Source organism: Motacilla alba, chromosome 1 (genome assembly GCF_015832195.1).
Source record: "Motacilla alba alba isolate MOTALB_02 chromosome 1, Motacilla_alba_V1.0_pri, whole genome shotgun sequence".
Taxonomy (NCBI): Eukaryota; Metazoa; Chordata; class Aves; order Passeriformes; family Motacillidae; genus Motacilla; species Motacilla alba.
The window spans coordinates 103,168,089-103,192,603 of record NC_052016.1 but is presented as its reverse complement, the minus strand read 5'-3'; the positions used below and the strand labels follow the sequence as shown (position 1 = coordinate 103,192,603).

At 35.9% G+C, this 24,515-nt stretch overlaps 1 protein-coding gene across 7 annotated transcripts in view; it reads right to left on the bottom strand.

Annotated features, from left to right (window-relative positions):
* Window positions 1-24,515, bottom strand: part of STS (steroid sulfatase) — a 111,777-nt gene that overhangs the window by 49,767 nt on the left and 37,495 nt on the right. For all 7 annotated transcript variants that reach the window (XM_038158280.1, XM_038158198.1, XM_038158115.1 and 4 more), the window contains one exon: window positions 18,066-18,202. In XM_038158280.1, the coding sequence (XP_038014208.1) occupies window positions 18,066-18,202 (137 nt within the window). The remainder of the gene's footprint in view (window positions 1-18,065; window positions 18,203-24,515) is intronic.

Sequence of the window (24,515 nt, the reverse complement as noted above, 5' to 3'; positions counted from 1 at the left end):
TTTTGACTCATGTAAAGCTCCTACTGTATGCACCTACAAGAAGAGATAAGGTTTATAAAAAAAGACTATCATTTGTAAACAAGGAACAAACACTGAAAAACAATAATGTGTTTAAAAACGTGTTAGTGATTTGGAAAAGTGTTTAGTCAAGCAAGCTTATAAACAAATGCATTTTATTCAAAAATTAGTTTACTGACATTTCAAGTCAATGGGAAGGCAATATTATTTGTATTAATTCAAAATTTAGAGTATTGCTGAAATTGTGAATAAGATAGGCATTAGAAAAAAAAATAGCCTCTACTTGTGATGAAAGCTTTAAAGCAGTCTGCCAGATTCAAAAAAAAACAGAAGGAGGGTTAAGGATCTGTCTCAGGAAAAGACAGTTGACAGTAAAGGAAATTCCTAATAATCTAACACTATTTTCCAACTCCAGTAAACTTTCACATGCCTTTTTTGTATCCAGAAACTTACAGCAAGATTGAGACAATTATTGAACAAAGATTCCAATAGATCAGCCTGGGAAAGTAAGCCATCACATCACTGCCTAGAAGAGGCAGTTTGATTGTGTTGGGGTTTTATTGCTTTTATTTGCTGTTTAGAATTTGCTACTGCTGCCCATGTTTGGTTTTGAATAGCATCATTAGCCAGAATCACAACTTGTAGTCAGCTCCAGGCATTCACCTCTGTGAGTGGCAAGCCTTTGAATAAACGCATAAAATACTAAAAATTAATGCTACATGCATAAGTATTTGGAAATCCACATTTGTCCCAGAAAATATATTGATGCCTTTCAACTATATATCCATAGGTTTACTACATAGTAAACCTCTTGGGAGCCCCTTTCTGATACAGCAGTCTAAGGTTTTGCCACAGTTAATCATCTCTTCAGGGCTCAAAGGCTAAGATTTTCACCTTATGAAAACTTAATGTCGCAGCTTCTGCATACCATCATTCACAAGCTAACAATCATTTTAATCTCTATGTTGATTTTCTGGGATGAAGAAAAGTTACTTCACTTTAATGCACTGATCTGATTACAAAATCCACTGATTAAAATCTTTGTATTAAAACAAACTTATAACTAAGATCAAGACACCCCTATTTTAATTTTAGCTTTTGTACATTTCAGGTTATAAATATGCAAATGTTCCCATAGTATGCTCAGAGCCATCCAGTTTCCTTTGATAAATATGTAAATCAGCTTGTCTCTGCAGTGGGGAAGTAATTATCACTTTCAGACCTAGTCATTGAGTACAACACTTGAGGTAAAGATCAAAAATAATAAAACCATTGACAGCAACAGAAGAAGTGGCTGCACATATGATGAACAGTACATAAACTCTGCACGCAACTTGTTTAACATTCAGAGCTACAACACAACCACTGCAGAGTGGAAATTCTGGGACAAAGCATTAGAATGTGCTATGGCACACTATCTAGCCAGTCAACAGAACACATCCACCTTCAAAGACAAGTGATTCCCACAAGGAGGACATTAGCATATGAACCTCAAAGGTGAGAGTGAATACTAGGTTGTACGACTCTGACTAGAACAGAAAATAGATGCATAACTAATTATAAAAGGTATAAGGTTCTTCCTGCAGAAAGAAAGTAGAGTGCACATTCAGTACAAAGCCTTGACTCAGTACTACTGCACTACTATTTCTAAAGTTACACAATGGAAACAATCCATACAACAAAATCTTCTCCAAAAGTACATAGCTGGAGTCTCAAATGTGCTAAGCTCCTGCTATGATAGGTTAGTGGGATCTTCAATGTCAACAGGAAATTTTGCCAAAAAGTAGCATCTGGTTCTGAAAAAACACATCTATATTAGTGTTTTAATTTGTAACAGGAATGCATATTTACAGTTAATCATGGACAGTTAACATATTTATGTTTCTATAGCAAAGCCTTCTTGGATTTTGTGACCTGGATTTCTTTAAAAGTCTAATTTCAAGGACAAATCCTGGGAATGCAACTAAGGCACTCACACTACTAATGGGCATTCAGTCAGGGACCACAGCAGAGCTGATCTGAAGTGGGTTCTAGTCTCTTCTGGTGTGCTGACAGTCTTTTCCCAGCTCAGAAGACAGTTCAGATCTGCCACTGTTGGCAATTTTAAACATTGTAGGATTGATGAATCCTCCAGTGGAAGTCTAGAGCAGGCACAATCCAGCTCCAGCTGTGTATGCTGTAGATAAATTGAAAGTGGAATTTACATACAGTGTACACAAAGCACAAAGTATGGATTTTCATATGCAGCTCACCTATCCTATGAATTTGGCCCCAACATTCTGAATTATTTTCAAAGTGAAGTAAGGTAAGGCAATTGCCCCAGATGTAACTACCTACCACTAGAAATCAGATAAGAAGTTCTTAGGTCCAGAAAGTCTGTAGAACAACAGTTCTTTGTTAGATTCCTCTAGACTCAGAGTGGGACAAGTAAATAAGCAAAAGCGCTCAGAAAAGGGCAGTTATTTAATCAGAAAACAAGGCAACTTTGGTGTGGTCACCTAAGCTATCAGTGTGAACTTGCTTTTTGTTTGGATTTGGATTGCCATGCAGCTGTAAACTTGCAAATCACTTGTGACTGTTTATACAGTTTTATAAGTATAATGTCTCTTTCAGACCCTCAGGATAAATTTTCAGCACAGTGCACAGCAGATTAGGTACCCACATTTCTTAGCAGCTTTGAATAAATCAACCAAATTTTGACTTGTGCATAAGGTTTTTCCTAGAGATAAGCACCACATCTCTTATTTTTCTTATGCATATAGGTTCAAATTATTTTTTAAATATGAAAGTTGGAATGATATTTTAGATATGTATAAATACATGTGCATAATGAAGCACAGAGTTAAGTGTCTGAAGACCTGTAAGCATAGCAGCAATAGAGACAAAGCAGAGTGGAAAAGCTTCCTTTACTGCAGCACTAATGATGGATTATTACAGGTCAAAAAGTATAACTAATCAGTAGCTATTTCCTTATTAGTATTTAAATTAGCTAATAAATGCATTGCTTAAAATTCACTTTAAGACCTTACATCTGTTGAATGTAAGTCAATGTATTTCTAAAGTAAATCTTGATTTTTAGCCTGCTTAAAATGCTAAAATATGAGAAATGGTCACAAAATTTTAGGAGGGTCCACTGCATTTGCATTTTGCATGACAGCTGCGATAACTTTTTGGGTAAATTTGCATCTTCATTCTGCACATATCTAAGATGCCATTTCACACATACAACTAAGATGAATAATGAAAAAGACATTGCCTCATTTCCCACTTTGAGGTGTCCCATGTTTTCTTCCAAATTATGAAAGGAATTTCTTTAGGTATGACCTTGGCAGACTGTAGTGACAGCTGAGGGGTACTATTCAATTTTGAATTACACTGTCAGGTGAATTTAAGGCTTCAGGTATTTGACCATTCCAATATATGCTGATTGTGACTGATTGCATAAATGGGGAGTGATAAAAGAAACTCCTTCCTATGTCTTCAAAGGTTTAAACATTTACTAATATCAGATTAAGTTTTAAACTGAATATGCAGATGGTCCTATAACCAAATGCATAATGACAACATTTTGCCAGATTAATGTATGAAGAATGTAGAGCAGGGAAAAAAAAAAATAACCCCCCATTTAAATCCTCTGCACTCTTCTAAAAACTTCAAAGCATTTGCCGGTTGTTTATTTCATTTTTATTAAGTAAAATTCAAACTGTAAAATATGGCTGACATTAGAGCATAAACATTTATCATCTTTCAGCAGCAAAAATTTTGTAATCTTTGCTGAATTTGGAAGCAGGTTTTAAACCCTTGCTATAAATTACATGCCATACAGTTAAGAGGAATTTTATCAAGATTGAATTATAATCATCATGAAATCTCAATAAATTTAATTTCCTGGTTTTCTGATTTCAGTTGCGCAAATCTTATCTAACATGAAAGTAGGTGTGCGTTAACTCACTCCCAATACACCTTTTTTTTTACTCCTTGGCACGAGGATCACCATGCACACTTTTTAATTCACCTACTTCTCTAATTTTTGTGCCTAAGTGCTACTAGACACTCAAAGCCTACTGTGAAATCACCATCTCCAAAACATTTTACTTGATAACGAATCTCTGTATAGACACTATTTCTACCAATAAGGAAGCAAACCTGACTATGAAAATTGTCTCAAGGGAATTTTCCACTCATGATGTACACTCTACTCTGTCTTCTCTAGATGACATTCAGAATTTAGGAAAAAAAGTACAAACAAATACACTGAGAGCCACAAATTAGGATTTGGTGCCTGTTCCCCTGGTATATGTATGTGTGTTAAACATGACAAATATATGCTGACTTCAGTTCCAGAGGATCCTGTCTGAAGGGAAGGCAAATAATTTTTCAGGTCATCCTCACTGATGACAGATTACTAGCTCTAAAAGATCACTCACTATCTCATGAAATGGCACTTTGATTCCTTAATTCATCTAAGTGCTCTTGAAAAAATATTCACAGCCTATTCAAAAGGGTTTTTGTTGAAGTTTTAGAGTAGTATTAAGTAGCACAGCAGATGCCTATGAGGAAGAAAAAGAAAATCTGCCTTCTTCTGGTCTGAGGCCTGGAAAGAAAAATATGCCATTATTGTTTTAAATTGGTTTGGAAATACTTGAGGACTCATCTTAGACCAAGATGTGTTTGATGCCCCTAAGACATGGTGGAGTCGTGAGATCAGAGAGAGCCCTGAGACCATTGGGCTCATTTCTTTGCCTTTTCTCTAATTTTCACTCATATAATAATAAAACAAAAAATAAGTATGTTACATGTGAAATTAAGAATTAATCGGAGTTTGCAAAGGTTTAACACTATGAACGCTATGTGTCATTTTGTTTGTAATGAGAAGTTACAAAAATGACCAATATATTTTTCCTGTGTGAAGGCAAGGCAGAATTCTGAAAGGGCTCTGCCTTGCATATAAGGATCACAGTGAGATGTCTATTTTAGGATAAATCTGAAGGCTAAATGTGAGATGAGGAAGGATCATTGACAAAAACACCACAGGTCAGCTGAAATATTTACATAGATACATGGAACAAATTAGTCTAACTGCAATTAGACACTATTTGGGGAAGAGAGGAGTTATTGCCAAGGTAAACTCTCCAAAGAACACATGCCAAATAACCACTTGAACGCCACAAGCAGAACACTTGTCACTTATGGGAACAGCACCATTCCTATGGATAGACAGGCAAGTAGAGGGTTAGTTCCTCCCTATCAATGTATTTTTTTATGAACTAATAATTTCCGAACCTATAGATTCAAATTTAAGAATTTGTATATGAACAGATGTCTTTGAACAGGAAATGTTTGGAATCTTCACGTTTCACATGAATGGCTCTGTAACACACTGGTGTTTCAGTATCACATGCAGAGAGAAGCACAATCCAGCAAATAGATTTCTGCTCTAGAAGGCACTGGAAATGTAAGGCTGGCTATACACAGGAACTGACTCTATTGTAATCAAGATTCAATAAGTAAATATGGCAACAGTAGGATAGAGTATTTGCATTCATTTCATGATAATATATTCAATATACCAGTTCCTCCTATTTAAAACAATTATTTTCTACTATTTTACCATGAATTCCTAAAGTTAAAATATAACCAGGGAAGTAGTTAAATGTCTCATCAAAAATCAGTTTACATTCTGAGAGGTAAATGTGGTATTATTGGCTAGTATTTTTTGCCAAGAAAGTCCTCAAAGCTCTCTTTAACTAGGCCATCTATTTTTTTACGAGCAGCACCTGGTGGTTATTGCACAAGAAGATTGGCAAACTGCAGCAGAATCACACAAAATTTGGACTGAGAAATTGAGGATATGGAGTTTGACTACTTCAGCTCTAAATATGCAAGAATATTTAGGATATGTCCTGTAGAAAGGTTTTAGGCATTTGCTTTTTTTTTTTTAAGGACAACTGCCAATTTTGTGCCTCTTAAAAAAAATGCTGGTAAAAAGCCATCATAGCAGCACTTTGCTCATAACACCCTGCTATGATGTTCAAACATTTTTCTGTAGGATGTGCTGGGTGCATTGTGTCTCACTCTGTCCTGATGTTGGTTTGGAATGGGCCTTCGAAGATCATCTAGTCCAACCTCCCTGCCTTAGGAAGGGACATCTGTCACTAGGTCAGGTTACTTAAAAACTGGCTTTGAACACTTCCAATGATGCAGCATTCACAACTTTTCTGGGCAACCTGTTCCAGTGTCTTACTACTGTCCAATACTTCTTCCTAATGTCCAATCTAAATCTACCATTTTGCTGTTTAAAACTTTTGTCCCTTGTCCTATCACTACAAGTACTGGTGTCAAGTCTTTCTACAGGCTTTCTTATCATTTATTTTCCTTTGTATATTCTCCCTAGAGCTTTCTCTTCTCCAGGCTCTCCCTCAGCCCAGCTCTCTCAGTCTGTCTTCACAGGAGAGCTCCTCCAGCCCTCTGCTCATCTTCACCAACCTCCTCTAGGCCAGTCCTGAGAGGCCCACATCTTTCCTGTGCTGAGGACCCCAGAGCTGGATGCAGCACCCTAGGTGGGATCTACCAAGTGCAGAGTAGTGGAACAGATTCACCACCCTCATCCTGCTGGCCACGTTGCTTTAGATGCAGCCCACCACATGGTTGGCTTTCTAGGCTGCAAATTCACACTGTTGGCTCATGTCCTATTTTTAATCTGCCAAATGAAAAGGATAAATTATATGTGTTTGAATTATAAACAAATAAATGAAAAAATATTAATTTATGACTTGCTTGATGTATGCTCTGTGATTTTGTGATGTCAAAATCGATGGAACTCTGGATTAGAAGCACTTTGCTATCTTTTACACAGCAATATACTATACACTGAAATACTCTATATTGGCTATACTTTTCACATTAGCACAATTAGTATCTTCCTTGACTTTACTAGAAATAATGAGGCATCCTGAACTATTAATTTCTTTCAAACATCTGGCATTAAGATATCTTTGGATTCACAGGAAGACAAGGTTTATGCTACTTCTTTTTTTTTTTTTTGGCTAGGCCATTCTTTTCTTTAGGATTAAAATGCAGTTACATTTGTATTATTTCTTGTTTCCTGCTTTGTTTTTTGCTGCGAGTCTGATTAAGAAATGAAAGTAAGTTTGATTTCTAACCCACAACTATCTCAATGACTGAGATACAAGAGCCTAAAGAGCCAAAGTCCTTTGCCCTCACAACAGTGAAATGGCATTAGTACTATAAAACCATGTAAACTGAAGGACCATGAAGGACCTAACTTAGTCACACTTAATTGTAGGCAAAGTAAGTGTGACATTATCGATGAGTACATCCAGTAGTTTGCTAAAAGGGCACTTGCTGAAAAAGGAAGATTCCTCTCTTCTCCTCTTTATATTTTCTCTGGAAGCTGGTTAGAAAAAAAGGAGGTAAGGGAGAGAAGGATGCTCTGCCTCCCCTCTCATGGAATCATAAGGCTGCAATATCCACTAAAGCTGTAGAATATAACTTCATGCTGGTCTAAGGCAAGAATTTGATTCTCATGGAGTCTTTTTTTGCTCATCCCAAGTAAGCAACTCAGCCCTTAGGGGTCAGGTGTTCGTTTGTATATTGAACATACTACTGCAATACAAAATCAGTTCAGTGTTCTCAGGGTTACTGAAATGTGTTCTTCATAAGGAAATGTTATAAAGAAAGTTTCATGGTTAGGGAGAGAGAATTATTTAAAAATAGTAGTGTGTATACAAAGTCATAAGAAAGCAAAAACAAAAAGAAAGCATCCAAACTAGTAAAAAATAACCTGAGTACAACTGTGAAACACACAACCCTTACCTCACAAACACCAGTATTAAAAAAGAATGATAGGAAAGAAAAATATTCAGTTTCAGTTTTTCTTAAACAGCATCCTAAATTGAAATAGAAATGCCTTTTTCTACAATCAAGTGGTGAGGGAAAAAGCTCCAGAGCAAAATTACCACTTTACCAGCCTGTCTTTCACTCATCACTGCGTCATTACTCTACTGCTTCTCCTAGCCCTAAAAAATCATTTATCTCTTTATTATATTTTGTGATTACACAGAAAGCAACAAAAATTTTTCTTTAATGCAACATAAGCAACTGTTTTTATAAAAAACAATGATCTTTAGCAGTATTACCACCCAGCCTATTAGATAGTGTGGTTGTTTTAGCACTAAGTCAAATGTACCATGGAAAGATTACCAGACAGAGTCGATAAAAACTCAGTTCTTTAAACCTCATAAATAAGAGCTTATTATCACCTGGAATTTTCAGCAGTATGAAATTCTGCATGGAAATTCACTAATTGAAACCAGTCTGTTGATGAAGAATGCAGAATCGATATCGTCATAAGCTTTATTGTATGATTACTGCTTTCACTCAGAATTAGAACACCTTTTTTTAAGCAGCACAGTCTCAAAACAATTAACATACATTTCAAAAGAAGCATGAAAAAGTTTCATATCTCACTCCAAAAAAACATTGTGGATTATTTTAAAAGAATCTCTAGTATTCTCAAAACCATCACTGAAACTGAAATGCACATGATCAGTTTTAGGGTTTTTCTACAGCTAATTGATAGGCAGTAGGCTATGAAAAAATGGTAAAAGGCTGGAAGACATTCCCTGAGTCATCACAGAAGTTGTTCATATCATTATCATTCATATATTGAAAAACATATTTCATTATCCTTAAAAAATACTACCGAGTCCCCTGGATCAGAAGAAAACCTGAGTTCCTGAGTCCAGGTGCACATTCTAGCCATTTCCAGCCTCCAACATAGATCAAGACCGTGAAAAAAATTACTTATCTTTCCTCCTTCCCAAATCCCATGCCAGCTGAATTAAAGTCCTATTGCTTTACTATAGATCCAGATCTGGATTAGTGGGTGACTAGCAACAAAGTTATATCTCAGGAGTTAAAACTGAACATAATTTCTGTGTCTCAGTCTTTCTTCTGGGAAACAGATTAATGAGATTCCCCTATCTTACAAAGGCTTTGTGAAAATGCTTATTTGCAAATCTGTTATACACTGTAGCAAAGTACTGACACAGAAGAGATGAGACATGTCAAAGAATCTGTCTTCAAAACAGAACTTCAATAGCATGTGTTAAATAAAACATGAGAACTCATATTTAACAATGAGGAATATACCTACTGTTGAGAAGCTGCTCATTAAGAAGGCACTCTGATAAGGAGATAGGATTCTAATGGGAAAAGAAATGGCATATAAACATATATTAGAAAACTGTACTATGAGACACAAGCATAGGAAGAATGATTTTTTTCTATCTTGGAGTACTTGACTTCATAGTCTTACAACGTTCACTTTTGCCTTCTGCATGTTTATATGCATTTATGGGCTGTGTCAGCTATGGTAAGGTACTGGGTAATCCACTACAAAACTATCTGAAGGTACAAGGAAGAGGCGTGGATGAGAAAGTTTTAACACACTGATTAAAAATCCTTGACATTTTCAGTTTCTTTGTCCCTTAGTTTCATGTTAAGGCTTCTTTCATAGACATGCAACTACTACCAGCAACATCCTTCTCCTTCTCTAGCACAGTCACATTCTTTATAAAACCATGATTACAAGTTCCATAAATACCTACACAGATATGCTTTCAGTGTCCAACTACTGAAGAAAAAGGATGGCAAAAGTCATGTTCCTAATTCAGGGCTGAAGGTTAAGGCTGACAACAGCAACACATCCACCAAAGCAAGTAAACTCTGTCATCCTGATCCCTTGCTCTGGATGACTGACTTACTAAACTCCTGTGGAGTTTTTCTGGCACAGTGCAAACGTAATTTTTCTCAAAAGCTTCACAGTATCTGTGCTAAAAAGGTTGCTATGCAAAGGCCCTCGATGAGCAAAACCTTCAGCAGCTTCCTTAAAACTGTTTTTCCAGTCTGTATTTTGAGATTATCTACAATTTGAATAAAGTTAGCCCCATTTTGTTTCCTTATTGCAACCTTTATCTGAATATTCATACTCAGACCTTTGTCCATTGACTTGAATTCCTGCAGGTCGATTTTGGCTTAAATCTGTGTTCTTAATTGTTCTTAATTATTCTTAATCTTGCTGTATTCCTAATTGTTCCTAATCTTGCTGTGTTCTTAATCTCACTGATAATGGTTTCCCCTACCCACCTTAAGCAAGGAGCAAAATCCAACCATACCAGTTATATACAAAATTAAACTTCAGAGGCAAAGGTGAAACAAAAGGTTGGTTGCACATTTCACTAGAGAACTTCCTATCCTCCTTGCCTGGATTTATCCTCATTGCTTGGAGTCATCAGGATTCTCTCTTATTTCTAGTTTATCTAAAACAGGCTTTGAGCTTTCTCTTACTAATGGAAATTAGCTTGTCTAAGAGTAATGCTAATTTTCTTTCACCTATTACAGCATTTTGATCTAATACAATGTTAGATGTCAAGTCACTGTTTTTGCAATGGACTGAATTTTAAGAGCTTCATAATAAAAAGAAAGGCTTCAAATTTTTGAACATTACATGATTACATTTTTGTAAAGAAAAATGCACAATCACATGTTGTGCTGACAATTTAACTTCTGCAATATCAGATGCAAATGAAACCTCTTAAGCAGCTGGCAGCAAATTTTGAACCACACAGCACTATTACTACAAACTACATTACACTGAATTTTTCCATCATGGAGTACTGAGACACTATTGAAACATGACTGATTAAAAAGTACTACAGGAATGGCGACTTCAGATGTGCCTTGTAATCTTGTAAATAATGTTCTGAGAAGGAGCTTTGCTGTATACAAAGATGTGATATATAAAAAGAAACTATATTTAAAGAGGATTAGGTAGATCAGGAGGCTTATCATAGTGGAAACAGGAGTCCTTCATCACCTAGTCACCTCTCAAATTTGGTCCCATTCAGTAGTGACTGAAAGTCATTCCTGCTTAGTGACATATGAAATGGGTTTGGGTTTTAGAGCAGATTGTAACTGGAACACATCCATATCATAAAAGGCAGAACCACAAATGTTTTTAATCTGCACCCAACATTGACAATTTTCCCAGATGTGACCTAAAGAGTGAATGTGCTTCAAGAGCTTAACTACTGTATTAGCTGAAGAAACAGTCTCAATGCTTGGATAAGAGCAGAATGGCAAGACAGGGTGGGAAAATTCTATCCTAGTCACAGAGTACCTGTATTGGCTGAGTACCTTCTTCCTCAGAGGTGCTGGCTGAACATCTTTTATGATAACAAAACAGGCCTAATATTAAACTTGAAAGATATGAGATATACACCAGTATACATTCAGAAAAGCAAGGTCAAGGAATGCACTATTAGCATCAGGCATCCATCTCCAGATTTTTAATTCTATTTTTCTGTTTTGAGGCTCAGCCAACAATATGTCACATTCACAGTACCTCGATAAGATCAGTGCTTATCTGCTGCTTCTGATCATTTGGCACCATTCTGCTTTGCTTATCTTTTTAATCGATGTTGCACTGTTACAAATGACTACATGACGTGAAAAGCCATGATAAATTAGGCTTATCTTGGTGTGCAGGATTTTTTCTTGGAAAAAAAAAAGGTTAGCTCATTCAATTTTTTTCGCAAAGCAATAGGAATTTATCCCTCTTTTTCTTCTCATATTAATAACAATGTTTATTTTGATTTTTAGTACAATTCAGAATTCTCAGGAGATTTGTGGTACATTTTTAGGTTGTCCCTTATAGAATAGGTTTCTAAATAAAGGTTCAAAGTATACAAACACTGCAAAGTGATATAAAGACATGAGAATTCAAAATAACAACCAGTAACAACTTTATGTAGAAGAAGAAATGTTGATTTCTGATGAAATTTAATAATATTATGCTGTTTACCAGAAGGAAGATAGTTACTGCTCAGTATTGGAAAGAAAAATAAAAAAGCCCTCAAAACCCCAAACACTCAGCCTCTAGGAATGTAAATTCAGGCCAGAATAGCTTGAAAAAAATATTAAAATTAAATTTTAATTACTTTGTAATTAAAAATAATAAGTCAACTTTAAGAGCTTGAAGGATTGTAAGTTTAAAACAATGACTTTAAAAAGTGGAAAAAAATTTATTCTTTTTTCTTTTTGCTTTGTGAATGCATTAGACTATGTTACTTTCATCAGAGCAAGAATTCCTATGAGTCCTTTGGGCATAGTTCAGTTTTCTGTCTCCTAAATACATTAAATTTTTCAAAGTAACTTTTTTTTTCTGAAAGCATTATTTTTGTTTACTAATGAAGTGTTGTTATATCTATTACTAAAAAGAGAGAAAGATGCCACAGGGGTTATTAAAAATAGTTTCTATTAAAATGGAATAGTTTTCACTTAGACCTTTCATTCACATAATTCCAGAATAGAATAAAGATTAAAAGTAGAGGATGTGATCAAGTTCACATACTTAGCGTATTAACTATTTAAACATGCACAAATTCATCAGATAAAAGGTATGTAAGGATTTAGTTTTCATCATCTCACAATTGGGTGGTGCAGAGATTAGGAGCCACAGCTTAATCCTGCACATATTACTGATATAATCTCTTTTACAACACTAGGAAATCTCATTAGGGAATAAATAAATTAGATGTTTTTCACAAAAGTCTGGAGCTGGCTTGGTGGGGCTTCTGCCCTTCTCTTCCTCTTTGAAAGTGCTTTGTGAAGATATGAATTTATAGAAAATTCTTAATAATGAAAACAGTGGAATAAAAAAAACCAAAACAAAACAGTTGAAAAGTGGTCTGACTTTTGGACAGTCCTACTAGATTGTACCCCAGCTGCCCTTCCTCAGTGAAGAAAGTATGCTTTACATCTGCCTTGCTGCATTTCAGTGCAGGCTACATGTCGCCCCAGAGAGTTGTGTTGCAGAGTGTTGCACATGCTTCAAGAAGTCATAAATGTTCCTCGTGTGAGGTTCAATTTCTTCAGATACCTAAGGTTTAATTACACAGCTACTTTTACTTAAAAAAAAAAAAAAATGGGATATTATTTCCTTGTAAGGAAAATCTACTTAACAAGTCATTAGCATCCTCAAAATTTGTCCATCACTATAGTAATAGAGAATCACAAAATGGTTTGGATTGGAAGGGACTTTCAAAGCCATCTCCCCACCACATTGCTCCAAGCCCTGTCCAATCTGACCCTGAATACAGCCAGTGATGGGAGACCCACAGCTCCTCTGGACAACTTGGTCCAGCATCTCACTGCCCTCATTACAAACAATTACTTTCTAATAGCTAACCTAAACCTGCTCTCTTTCCGTTTAAAACCATTGCCCTTGGTCTTGTCTAGACACTCATTGGCAACAGATCCCTCTCCACCTTTTTTATAGGCCCCCTTTTTATATTGAAAGGCAGCAATAACCCTGGAACCTTTCCCTCCCCAGGCTAAACAATCTCAGCTTCCCAAGCTAAAGAACCTCAGCTCTTCCAGCCTTTCTTCAGAGAAGAATGTTTCCAGACCTCTGACCATTTCTGTGGCTTCCCTCTGGACCTGGATGCATTGCTCCAGGTGGAGTCACATTAGAGAACAGCAGAGGAGGAGAGTATCACGAGAGTATCTTGCTTCTGTTTGCTTCAGAGTTCCTTTGTTCCTCTACATTTACTTTTAAAGGTTATATTTGATTTTGTTTCAAATATGATTTGACTTCAGCGAACAGATTTTTTTTGTTTTTCCCAGCATCTCACAGAATCACAGAATGATTGATGTTGGACCTCTGGAAGCTACAGGCCCAAGCCTGTTGCTTAAATAGGGCCACTTACAGCCCTGGACCATCTCCAGACTTCACACCCATATGACAACCTGTGTTAGTATGTGATCATCTTCAAAGCAAAAAAGTTTTCCCTGATGTTCAGAGGAAACCATGTTTCAATTTCTGCCCATTTCTTCTTGCCACTGGGCACAAATGAGAAGAGCCTAGGCCCATTCTCTTTGCACTCTTCCTTCAGGTATTTCTATAGGTCAATAAGATGTTCTCTTCTCCAGGCTGAATAGGACTTCAGCCACAGCTCTCCCACGTTTTTCTCTTTAAAAATGTTCTAGTCTTTCTTATAATCCTTTTCAGGACACTGGTCAATAGCTCTCTATCCCTCTGGTACTTGGAACATATTGAGCTATACTCTTCCTATAAAATTCTATAAAACCTTTTAAGGTATTTAAAACAAAAGTTAAATTTAAGATGCTTTGGGATTCCTTTCCTTTCCTTTCCTTTCCTTTCCTTTCCTTTCCTTTCCTTTCCTTTCCTTTCCTTTCCTTTCCTTTCCTTTCCTTTTCCTTTTCCTTTTCCTTTTCCTTTTCCTTTTCCTTTTCCTTTTCCTTTTCCTTTTCCTTTTCCTTTTCCTTTTCCTTTCTTGTAATATTACCTTGATCCTAAGACAGGTCAAAAAATCATGGGAGAGAGGCAGTTAAGGTTTTTCAGCTTTCAGGACATTCATATAATAAAGACATCCAGACAAGGCCCCCACTATACAGTTTACCTAGTCTGTGACATACTACAATTTCTGAGATTTTGTTACATCTAAGCCTTTCAGTTGGGACTGATCTACAAAGGAAGACCTGATATGTAGTTCTGCTGCTGCTAACAAAATAATAACCAGCCATTTGCAAAAGTGGTGTTGGATTAGTGTCTTCACACAGCTTGCATGCAAGTCTACAGGGGGCTCCAAAACTCTTTGCAGTGATCTGTTTTGGATTAAATTATTGTAATGCAATTTACATCAAAACCAATTTCTGAGCATATCCATTTTTCTTCCTATACTCAATCAGGAATGAAGGAATGAAAGAAGGGAATAGAGGAAGGAAGAAAAGGATGATAGTGCATTCATTGATTCATTCATCATTTCTTTTCCCATTTTTAGACTGTAAGATTATTTCATCTGCTCTCATATGAATTATAATTAATATCATTAATAAGGTGCTTAGCCTACATTGAAAGAAAATTAATGTTATTAGCCAGAGAATAATTCTCTAAGGCATGACACATGCAGTGACATTATAACTGTGAATGCCTTCAACATTGAATTCTGTTATACATACATCAGTATGAAAAAGCAACAGACATACATGGTCCCAAAGCTTATCAAGAGGCTTTGTATTTTGGATTTTTGACGTGGATTGTAATCATAATCTTCAGTATTGGTTTAACAAGCCACAAACATGAAATATTCAAAGTAATTTATTCATGCGTCTTTTGGGCTTTTCTCCTCCTAGCATGACGATTGCCTTACAATTGAATAATTGTTCAATTTGGTATTGATTCTTAATAAATAAACTAATGAAAATGGAACTGTTTTGTATTTAGAATTTTGAGTCTTGAGTGGACTTTTCCATCTCACAAGAAAAGCTTTTGCTTTCTCTCTTGAAAATGGCACCTAAAGTCTTTCTGATTCCATCTGATCTCCCAAATAAGGAATAATATTTCAGTTGCATTCCATTGTTCAATCTTTATGTCTTCTTCATCACTGGTACCTGGTAGTACTTCTACTTGCAACTTCTACTCCTTTTCTACTCCTTTTTTTTTTAAGTCATCCACAAGGGTCTTCCACAACATGTCTCAGTCAGGACAAAACACTGTAAATGTCTTTTAGAACTCAGTGACAGTTGGTGTATTTTTCCTACCAAAGGTCAAAGATATCTGATGTTGTTCTATAATGTAGTTTTCAATACACTCATGTTTTCTTCAAATGCTGTGTTGTCTTTACTTAGAAAGTCTTGCAGCATGGTGTTATATCTGGGCTATCTTGTTCTTACTGGTTTTGCAAGTTACATTCATCTATGCATAAATACTAATTTCTGTCAAGTAATTGATAAAACCTCCATTTCTAAAAAGCTCACAGTATCCACTTTTTCATCTTTTCTAGACAATTTTTTAAAACTTTTTCTACCGTAGCATCTTCAGAGGCATTTCCAAGAACCTACTGGTTAGTGACATCAGCAGAACAGTGAATCAATCTACTTTATCTGACATAGCTGATGCATTAAAACTGGACTTTTCAGTGGAGGTTAAGTACTCCCGTCAATTGAAAAAAAAAAAAAAAGATATTCTTCCAGATTAATTTGGAAATGACAGCCATGACTTTTATTTTTTTCATCAGGCTAATAATGGAGGAGAAAGCAGCAGAGGAACTAAACACATTTTCTACATCCTGGAGCAAATATGCCATCTCTCATCAAGAAGATCTTACAAGACATAACTTACAAAACTGAGACCAACTGGAAAAAAAAATTGTTACTTTTATACTAGTAAATGACAGTTGTGGATCTGTGGATCTGTTTCCTGTTTAAGTTAGCTCTACTGTCTGTGATGCTCCTGTAATGAGCATAAAAGGACAATGCCTAAGGAATTTTGTGTATTTTCTCTAAATATGTTCTAATTTCCTATATTATCACCATTAAACTTGAATCTCTGATTTCGCCCAAGCTTTTTAAATAGCATGCTTTTTAAATAACATGCTTCTGTCCTACACTTGGCTTATTTTGACACATCTCCCAAGAGCCTGTGGTCATTTTGGAAAAGAGCAGTGGTTTTCAACCTGTTACCACCTCTGCATCACTAAATAGCCTGAAAGAGCAGCATGTCAGCTACCCTGCTCTCCAACTTGATGTTTAAACCCTAGAGACACTCTCTGGGGCAGCAAGGAAACAGCAATATGTAATGGCAGCAGCAAATAACCAGTTAGGCTGGAATAAGGTAAATATTGCACAACAGAAAAAGAAACAGGAAATCAAACACAGACAGTAAAACCAGCTAATGCCCAGTGGATTGCTACAATGTGGATGCAAACAGAAATTATAACACATACATTCGTTTACCTAATACAAGTACCCAACTGATAAAATGCTGGTGGCCATTGATAGACATGGTAAAGATTCAGGGTTGATTGAACAGGAATAAAACAAAACCTGCTCTCTGTTTACAAAACATGACTTACGAAAGAGTATTGTTCTGTTGTCTCCTACATTGAAAACCCTTCCTAAGCACATTACAGTTTCTCCCAACGGTTTTCCCCATTCCTGTAAATAGTGCAATAAGTACGTTACAAATCACTACGTATGCTGTGCTGCCTTTTGCCCACTGTTTCTGCAACTAGACTTCTTGATGCAAAATATGCAAAGAACACATGTTTAACTGCTCATGCTGGCATAATTTATGTAGGCACCAAAGCTAAATATCTGTTTATAGCAATTCAGTCAGAAAGTTTTCTTGAAGAAAGCCAATTTGCATTGACTTGTACTGAGAAGAGAATCAACTTGGGGTATACAGGGAGGAGGACCATAAAATCATCTTTAACGCCTACAATACTGCTATTCTACCATATGATTATTTACAAATATGTACTGTTACTTATTTTCACAGGTGATTATCACTGGAATCAGAGAAACACTTCTAAACACCTAGACATACAGGAAGCCTGTTGAAAGATTTAAGGACAAATTCTTCTCCAGTCTCAGAGAAAATGGAAGGCTCTGAAAGGCAAATTCATTTTTTTGGACTATTCTTCATAAACAGAAGTGGACCTCATCTTAGTAATTTCAGTAATTCAGAGAACTCACTGAAAAAAATAGCAAATTAGTTTTGTCAACAGTGCATATGATATACTTAATTTTAAAATATTTTGATCCTGATATCATATGGTCACTTTTTAAAATAACAGATTGTTTTATAAGGATAATCGGAATATGAGAGATGTACTCAGAAGCTCAGAGGGTTGGATTTAACTACTCAGCTTCAAAAGTCCACAGTTAGATGTCCACATCTCTGCTAAGTCCATGCTGTACAGACCACCTTCACAGTCAAAGAGGGGAATTACTTTTGTAGGACACAATAAATTTGGCAATAAAGTAGATATTGCAAAAGCTCAGGTTATTGTGCTTTCTATCGTGTTTCTTTCCCCTAAGTATAAAAGACAAGTATGACAGGTATACTAAAGACACAAATTGCTGGTCTCAATTTGGTGAACATGAACATAATTCATCATGAATTCATTCCACTGCTGTTAGAAGCAAATGTAACATACCTACACTCCAGTCCATTTCCTCCACTGCATCACCATATAAACCATGCTTGCTTTTTCCTTTGAAATTTTCTGAAGCATACAGAGCAGTATGGACATGAAGATAAGACAGGAAAAGAAGAAAAGGTGTATCAGTATTCCTGGAAAACAAAACAAAACAAAACAAAACCGCACACTCTTAGAGTATTTTATAATAAGTTTTCTACAAATAAATCTTTCTTCAATAGAGTTTTTTAAAAAAGGCTCCCTGTCCCCCCTCAAAAAAACAAACACCAAAACAAGAAAAAAAAAAGGTGAAAAGGAATAATGTAACTGATTACAGGATAATTCGGAATAAACACACACCTAGTAAAAATGCCACTCTTTTACTGAATTGAAAGCAAAAATAAATGACAAAATCTATCTAAATACTATTTGTGATATATATTGAAAAAGGAATTGTTCAAAGGCAGGAATCTAACAATTTCTGAATACAAACACCTCTCTACATTTTACAAGTATATTTTTAAATACCTGAATACAATTTCTGCTCAAAAACATACCCTCAGCACTACATATCCATGTGAAACACAATTTCCTTCCTCACAAAGTCAAATGGAAGCTGATCAACCAAACTGTAATGAGAACCTGGGTCTTTATTCAGGACTAAGGTATATTACCACACCTCTTTTCTTTTAAAGCTCTGTATGTGTATGCATATGACTCTAAAAAACCTCAAAGTCATACCAACATAAAACTTTTTGTTCTCAGAGTAATGAACAGTCTCCATTGTCTTGTATTTCCTAAACAGATACAGAAGAAAGAGTGCAATAGACTCTCTGTAAATTTTGCTGTTCATGTGATCTGTCAACACGATATTTATGATCAATTCCAGCAGGCTGTGAAAGCACAGCTCAAACAAGTACTTCTCCCTATGCATTATTTATACTACTTTACTTAAAATTGCGCCGTACTAGCCAAATTTACTGCTATATGCTCTAACAGCACTTCCAGTACATTATGCATATTGTAAATATCAGCTGAACCACAAAAGCACTACCCACAAAACTTGTCAGGATCTCACCTTAAAGCACACAGCTAATTGCAGACTACTTTTAGTTTTATTTATCATATTTTCCCTCACCAAGCTGTGGTGGATAATACCCGTGATTCACATCAACATCAAACGGAGACTCTGTATTTCCTCAAGCAGTTGGTTCATCCACCCTTTAAAGAGAGGAGCCTCAATACAGGCATGCCCATAAAAAACACTTCTTTAAAATTAACAAAAAATCCAACATGTAGAACTTGAAAACAAAGTTTTTTACTAGAAGAGATTAATATGATATCAATACTTTCCTCTTAAAGAAAAATAATTAAGTTTAATCTACTATATTTATGATCCATTTTTCCTCTCTCCTTAGTTGGATCTGTTTTTTTCACAATTTGCACGATTAAAGGTTTTTTTCTACTGACATACACAGTAGTAAACACAGAATGGGAAATTTTTATCCGTATTGCTCACTTGATAAGTGTGTTTCTGATGGGGATTTTTCTTCATTAAAAAAATTCTCATTTTTTAGGGAACCCAGAAGAAAAAAAAAATCCTTCATGTGGAAGATGAATTAAAAAATATTTTCATTCTCTTACAAACATTTGTGCATAACACCTGTATTACTTTATTAATATAAAGTACTGATCCAAAACATTTAAGACATGTTTTTCATAAAAGATAGACTTTCCATGAAGTTGTTTGTTGCTATTTGAAAGGTCATATATGTGAGAACTTTTCACAATTTTAGCAACAAATAACAAGAGATCCCTGAGTCAATGAAAAAGGCTGAAAATATCACCAATTGAAGTAAAAAAAAGGACATATACTTAAAATGTATTTAATTTATAAAAATATACTTTAAATTATTTAATACATACATAAATGTAATACTGACCTTTCACTAGAGAACTTTACTGCAAGGCAGATAATTATTGTTTTACAACTTGCATTTTTTAATGCCTGGGATTATTGTTGACTTTTTCCTTTAACACAGTTCACTGAATTGAGATTAACATATAAATTCTAGAGTAAAACACCACAAAAATTATTTTGTACTTGTAACACTGCAGGCTATATTTAGTTTTCATGCAAACTACCTTGTTCTAATGCCATAGAGACACTGCATTCTCATAACTGCCTACTTGCTTTGCTAAAAGTATCAATAGCTTCCACTCCAAATGCTATTTTCAAAATGTTATAATTCAAGTTGGTTTTGTTTGTTGAACTCACAGAAAGATCTACCTTTCATGAAGAATCATCAAATCAATGAATGATATGGAAGGGCACTACATCATTCTCTTTTTTCCAACTAAAATTGACAGCTTTTGATTGACAGCTTGCTGTCGGGTGGAGAAGTGTCTCACCTATTAATATCCAATAAAAGATCAGAGGCAGCTATTTATCTCCTGCCAAAACACTTTGAGGAGAATCATGACTAAATACCTTTACTCTGACCTTGAAAATGGAATGACAATACCAGCTAGTAGGCAGGAGAGAAATTTGACAATAACAGCTTAACTCCTGAACCACTTCAAAAGCAGCTCTTTCAAAAATATATTTCCATATCTTTTACACAGCCCAAACACAGAGAATCTCCTTTTCAAAAGATTTGAGACTTTTTTAACCTCACATGAGTCACAAAGTTTTTTTTCAATTTATCGAGTAGCTAGAGAGATTACATACATCTGACATAAGATACTCTTCAGGGTGTTTTTAATGGATCTTGAAAACGTCTTAAAGCATCACATTGCTGGTGACTCGTCTGGACTGCAAAGTACCAGGTTCTCCTTTTTTATAGTGAGGTGTCTTTATATTACTCAAGGATTCAGCTCAGGCTTGAGCTATAAAAAACAGCTTCAAAGTGCGTGAGAGAGCAATTAAAACTAATCTGACTTTGTGCTTCAAACACAAGTCTTTAACTTTTTTCCTGCAAATATGCTCAAAATGCTTGCTGCTTTGAAAACTCCTTGGGCAATTGTTTGCTTTTCCATGCACTTAAGTGGCACAGTTGACACATTGCAGGGAAGGAACACCACCCAGAGGTACCTGGACAAGCTCCAGAGTTCGGCCCATGAAAATTTAATGAAGTTCAACAAAGCCAAGGGCAAAGGCCTGCACCTGAGTTATGTCAATCCCAAACACAAATGCAGGCTGGATGAAGAATAGATTGGGAATAGATCTGAGAAAGACTTGGGGGTGTTGGTTGACAAGAAGCTCCAAAGTAGCTAGCAAAATATGCACTTGCAGTCACTAAAGCCAACTGTAACCCAGGCCTCAACAAAACCAGCATGACCAGCAGGTAATCCTTGAACACTTCCAGGGATGGGGCATCTGCAAGTGCTCTACCTGTTCCAGTGCTTCATCACCCTCAGAGTAATGAATTTCTTCATAATACCTCATCTAAACCTGCCCCTTTCCAGTTTAAAACTATTACCTGTCACTATCTGTCCTTATAAAAATTCGTTCTCCCTCCTTTTAAAAGCCCCCTCAAGGTACTGGAAGGCCACAGTGAGGTCTCTCTTGAGCCTTCTCTTCTCCATGCTGAACAGCTCTTTGAGCCTGTCCTCATAGGAAATGAGCTTCATCCCATTGATCATCTTCTTCATCCTCCTCTGGACCCACTGTAAGAGGTCTACATCTTTCTTGTGCTGAGCACCTTACACCTAGACGCAGTACTCCAGGTGAATCAACCCTGCATCAACACAAGCAGATAGAAACATAACATTTCCTTTCCTGTAATTTTCCTTTTACTAAAAATGTTCTTATCCAGTATCCCCCCAGCGGATAAATTAATTAGCGCTTATTCCCCATGGACGCCTCCTCTACTTCCACATTAGATCACCAGTAAGACAGCGCTCTTTGTGATAGCAGCGGATGAATACACTGCATTAAATCTTCTTGTTCTTGCAGGAGGAAAGGCCAAATTTTGGCTCAGTTGTACAAAAGCAGGACTGTTCTATATGCTGGATTTTGTTTTGTTCTGACTGCTACCAGTGCTAAAATTCTTGTTAGTCTGAATGAATTTATGAATGAATGTTTCTGTCCTGCTCTTTTAAAATATACACCTTCAAATACAGATGTCATGTTTTTGATTTTTTTCAAAATCAGAAAGAGAATTCCAGACTACTGGGGGATAACTTATAAGAACCATAAAAGGTGTTGAAAATGTAACAGAGAGAGGAGGAAAAATGTACATCTATGAAATCTGACTCTTTCTAGTAGATATTAAAAGTAGAATTTGTTATCACTTTATCAGCATTTTTTAAATAATTCTTCCATGCCAATAGATAAGACACTTCTACTTTTCCAATTTCATGTCTTCATTGCTTCCTTTAAATACTTAAGGTAAACAATACACATATGTTTTTTATTTCCTTTCTATATAACCTTTTTTCTCCCCCTCCTAAAGAACATTTTGTAAGCATGGAGAAAAAAAAAATCATCTAGTACAAATTAAACTCATTACTAAACCCTCTCATCCACAAAGCTTTGGAGTCCAGTATACAGATCTACTTCTGTTTTAGAAGTGTTCCATTGACCATTCAGTCTGCCCCTCATTGCAGAACTAGTGAATATCCTAATCATTCTTAAATGATTTAAAGATTTGGTAAAGCCCTATATGAACCCACATACTCTTCCTGTTACCTTCTTTTTCAAAAGGCATAATCAGAGGTCTGAGAGAAAACACATGAAGATCTAAAGTTGCTGGAGCTTATAAGTTACTACATTTTTTAATATATGTGCACATATACATTATATGTGTACAGAGATACACAAATTCTTCTCTATAATTTTTATTTTCCTGTACACTATAAGGAATATTCTTGTAGGATTCATAAAAAATAGTGGATTTGAGAACTGTAACTTCAGTACAACATGACAACTGCTAGATCTTGAAACCTAGTGATGCATGGAAAAACTCTAAACCACAGTCTGCTACAGCAGATACCAAAAAAATTGAATAGGTGTTGCAACAGTGTTTCAAGGACTAAAATAGAATAGATAATGAAAAAATTTACAATTTATTACCTGTTATAAAATGTTGAACATTATGCTTATGCAATCTATGACTGGTAAAATTAGGCAAGTAGATTCCTCAAATTCACCTTAACCACAGCTTTTAAATATAATAATGTTAGTATTTAGTACTGTTTTCCAGAAACTAGATTTCATTAGACTTTTAAAAAATATTATTATTACATGTGATCAGGTATAGAAATTTCTCAGAGAGATATTCTGTATCACAGAGTGGCATTTTTGTGTTGTTAATTTCTGATATGCTAGAAAACAGACCCTGGCATTTTGCAAAACTGGATTTTCTGTGCAGCTGGTCATTGAAAGGCATGCTGAAGATGTATGAGTGACAACTACATTGAATATAACATGAAATAAGTAGCATCCATTTGACTTTCAAATACATTGTAATACCAAGAGAGCATTCTGTTAGGTTTACAACATGTAAACACACTTCCTCTCAGGAAAAGGCAATTAGAATTAACATACACAGAGCTGACCTGCCCACTTCCAATTAGGGTAAGCAACTAAACTACTCCCTGTTTTCACACACCAGATCTGACACCTGTAATTGCATCCATTTTTCCCCAGTGCCATTTTTGGGCATTGAATTTTGTATTTTCTCTCTTTCAGTCTATTAAGGAACAAACTAAAATTGTAATATGCACACACTGGACTAAGGAAAATAAAATACAACTTCACCTTTCCAAAAACCAGACCAAAGTAAGCACAACAGCACACAGCTGTACACTATGAAGACATTTTAAGACTCTAAAAATACAAATTCTAATGATTATATGGAATCACAGGCCAAAATCGGCCATCCAGCAGTCTGAGGTAGTAGTTCTGGAAGACCTCTCTCCTTATTTTGCTAGGAATCACAAACTCTCATTTTGTGGTCTCTGTGCCCAAACAGCCCCCAGCCACCATAGCACACACCAATCTTTCCCTGTTTCTTTTCACAGAGAGCAGGTTCAGCAGGGCCCCTCCCCAGGTTGGTTCACTCATCAGCTACGTCAGGAAGTTGCCTTCCATACACTCCACAAACCACTTACAGTTTCCTGTCCACTGCACTGCATTTCCAGCCCTGGTAAGCTGAAGTCCCCCACATGAACAAAGGCCAGGAACTGTGAGACTTCTCCCAGCTGCTTACAGAATATTTTGTCTTCCTCTTCATCCTGTCTGGGTGGTCCGTGACATGCTCCCACCTTGGTATCTACCTTGTTGGCCTATCCCCTGATTCTTACCCATAAGCACTCAAATTTATCACTGCCATCAATAAACTCTGGATAATCAAAACACTCTTTAACATAAAGGTCTAACCCACTGCCTCTCCTTCTTTGCCTATTCCTTCTGAAGAATTTGATGTTTATACAAGTCACAAATCTGAAAATTACTGAGAAATA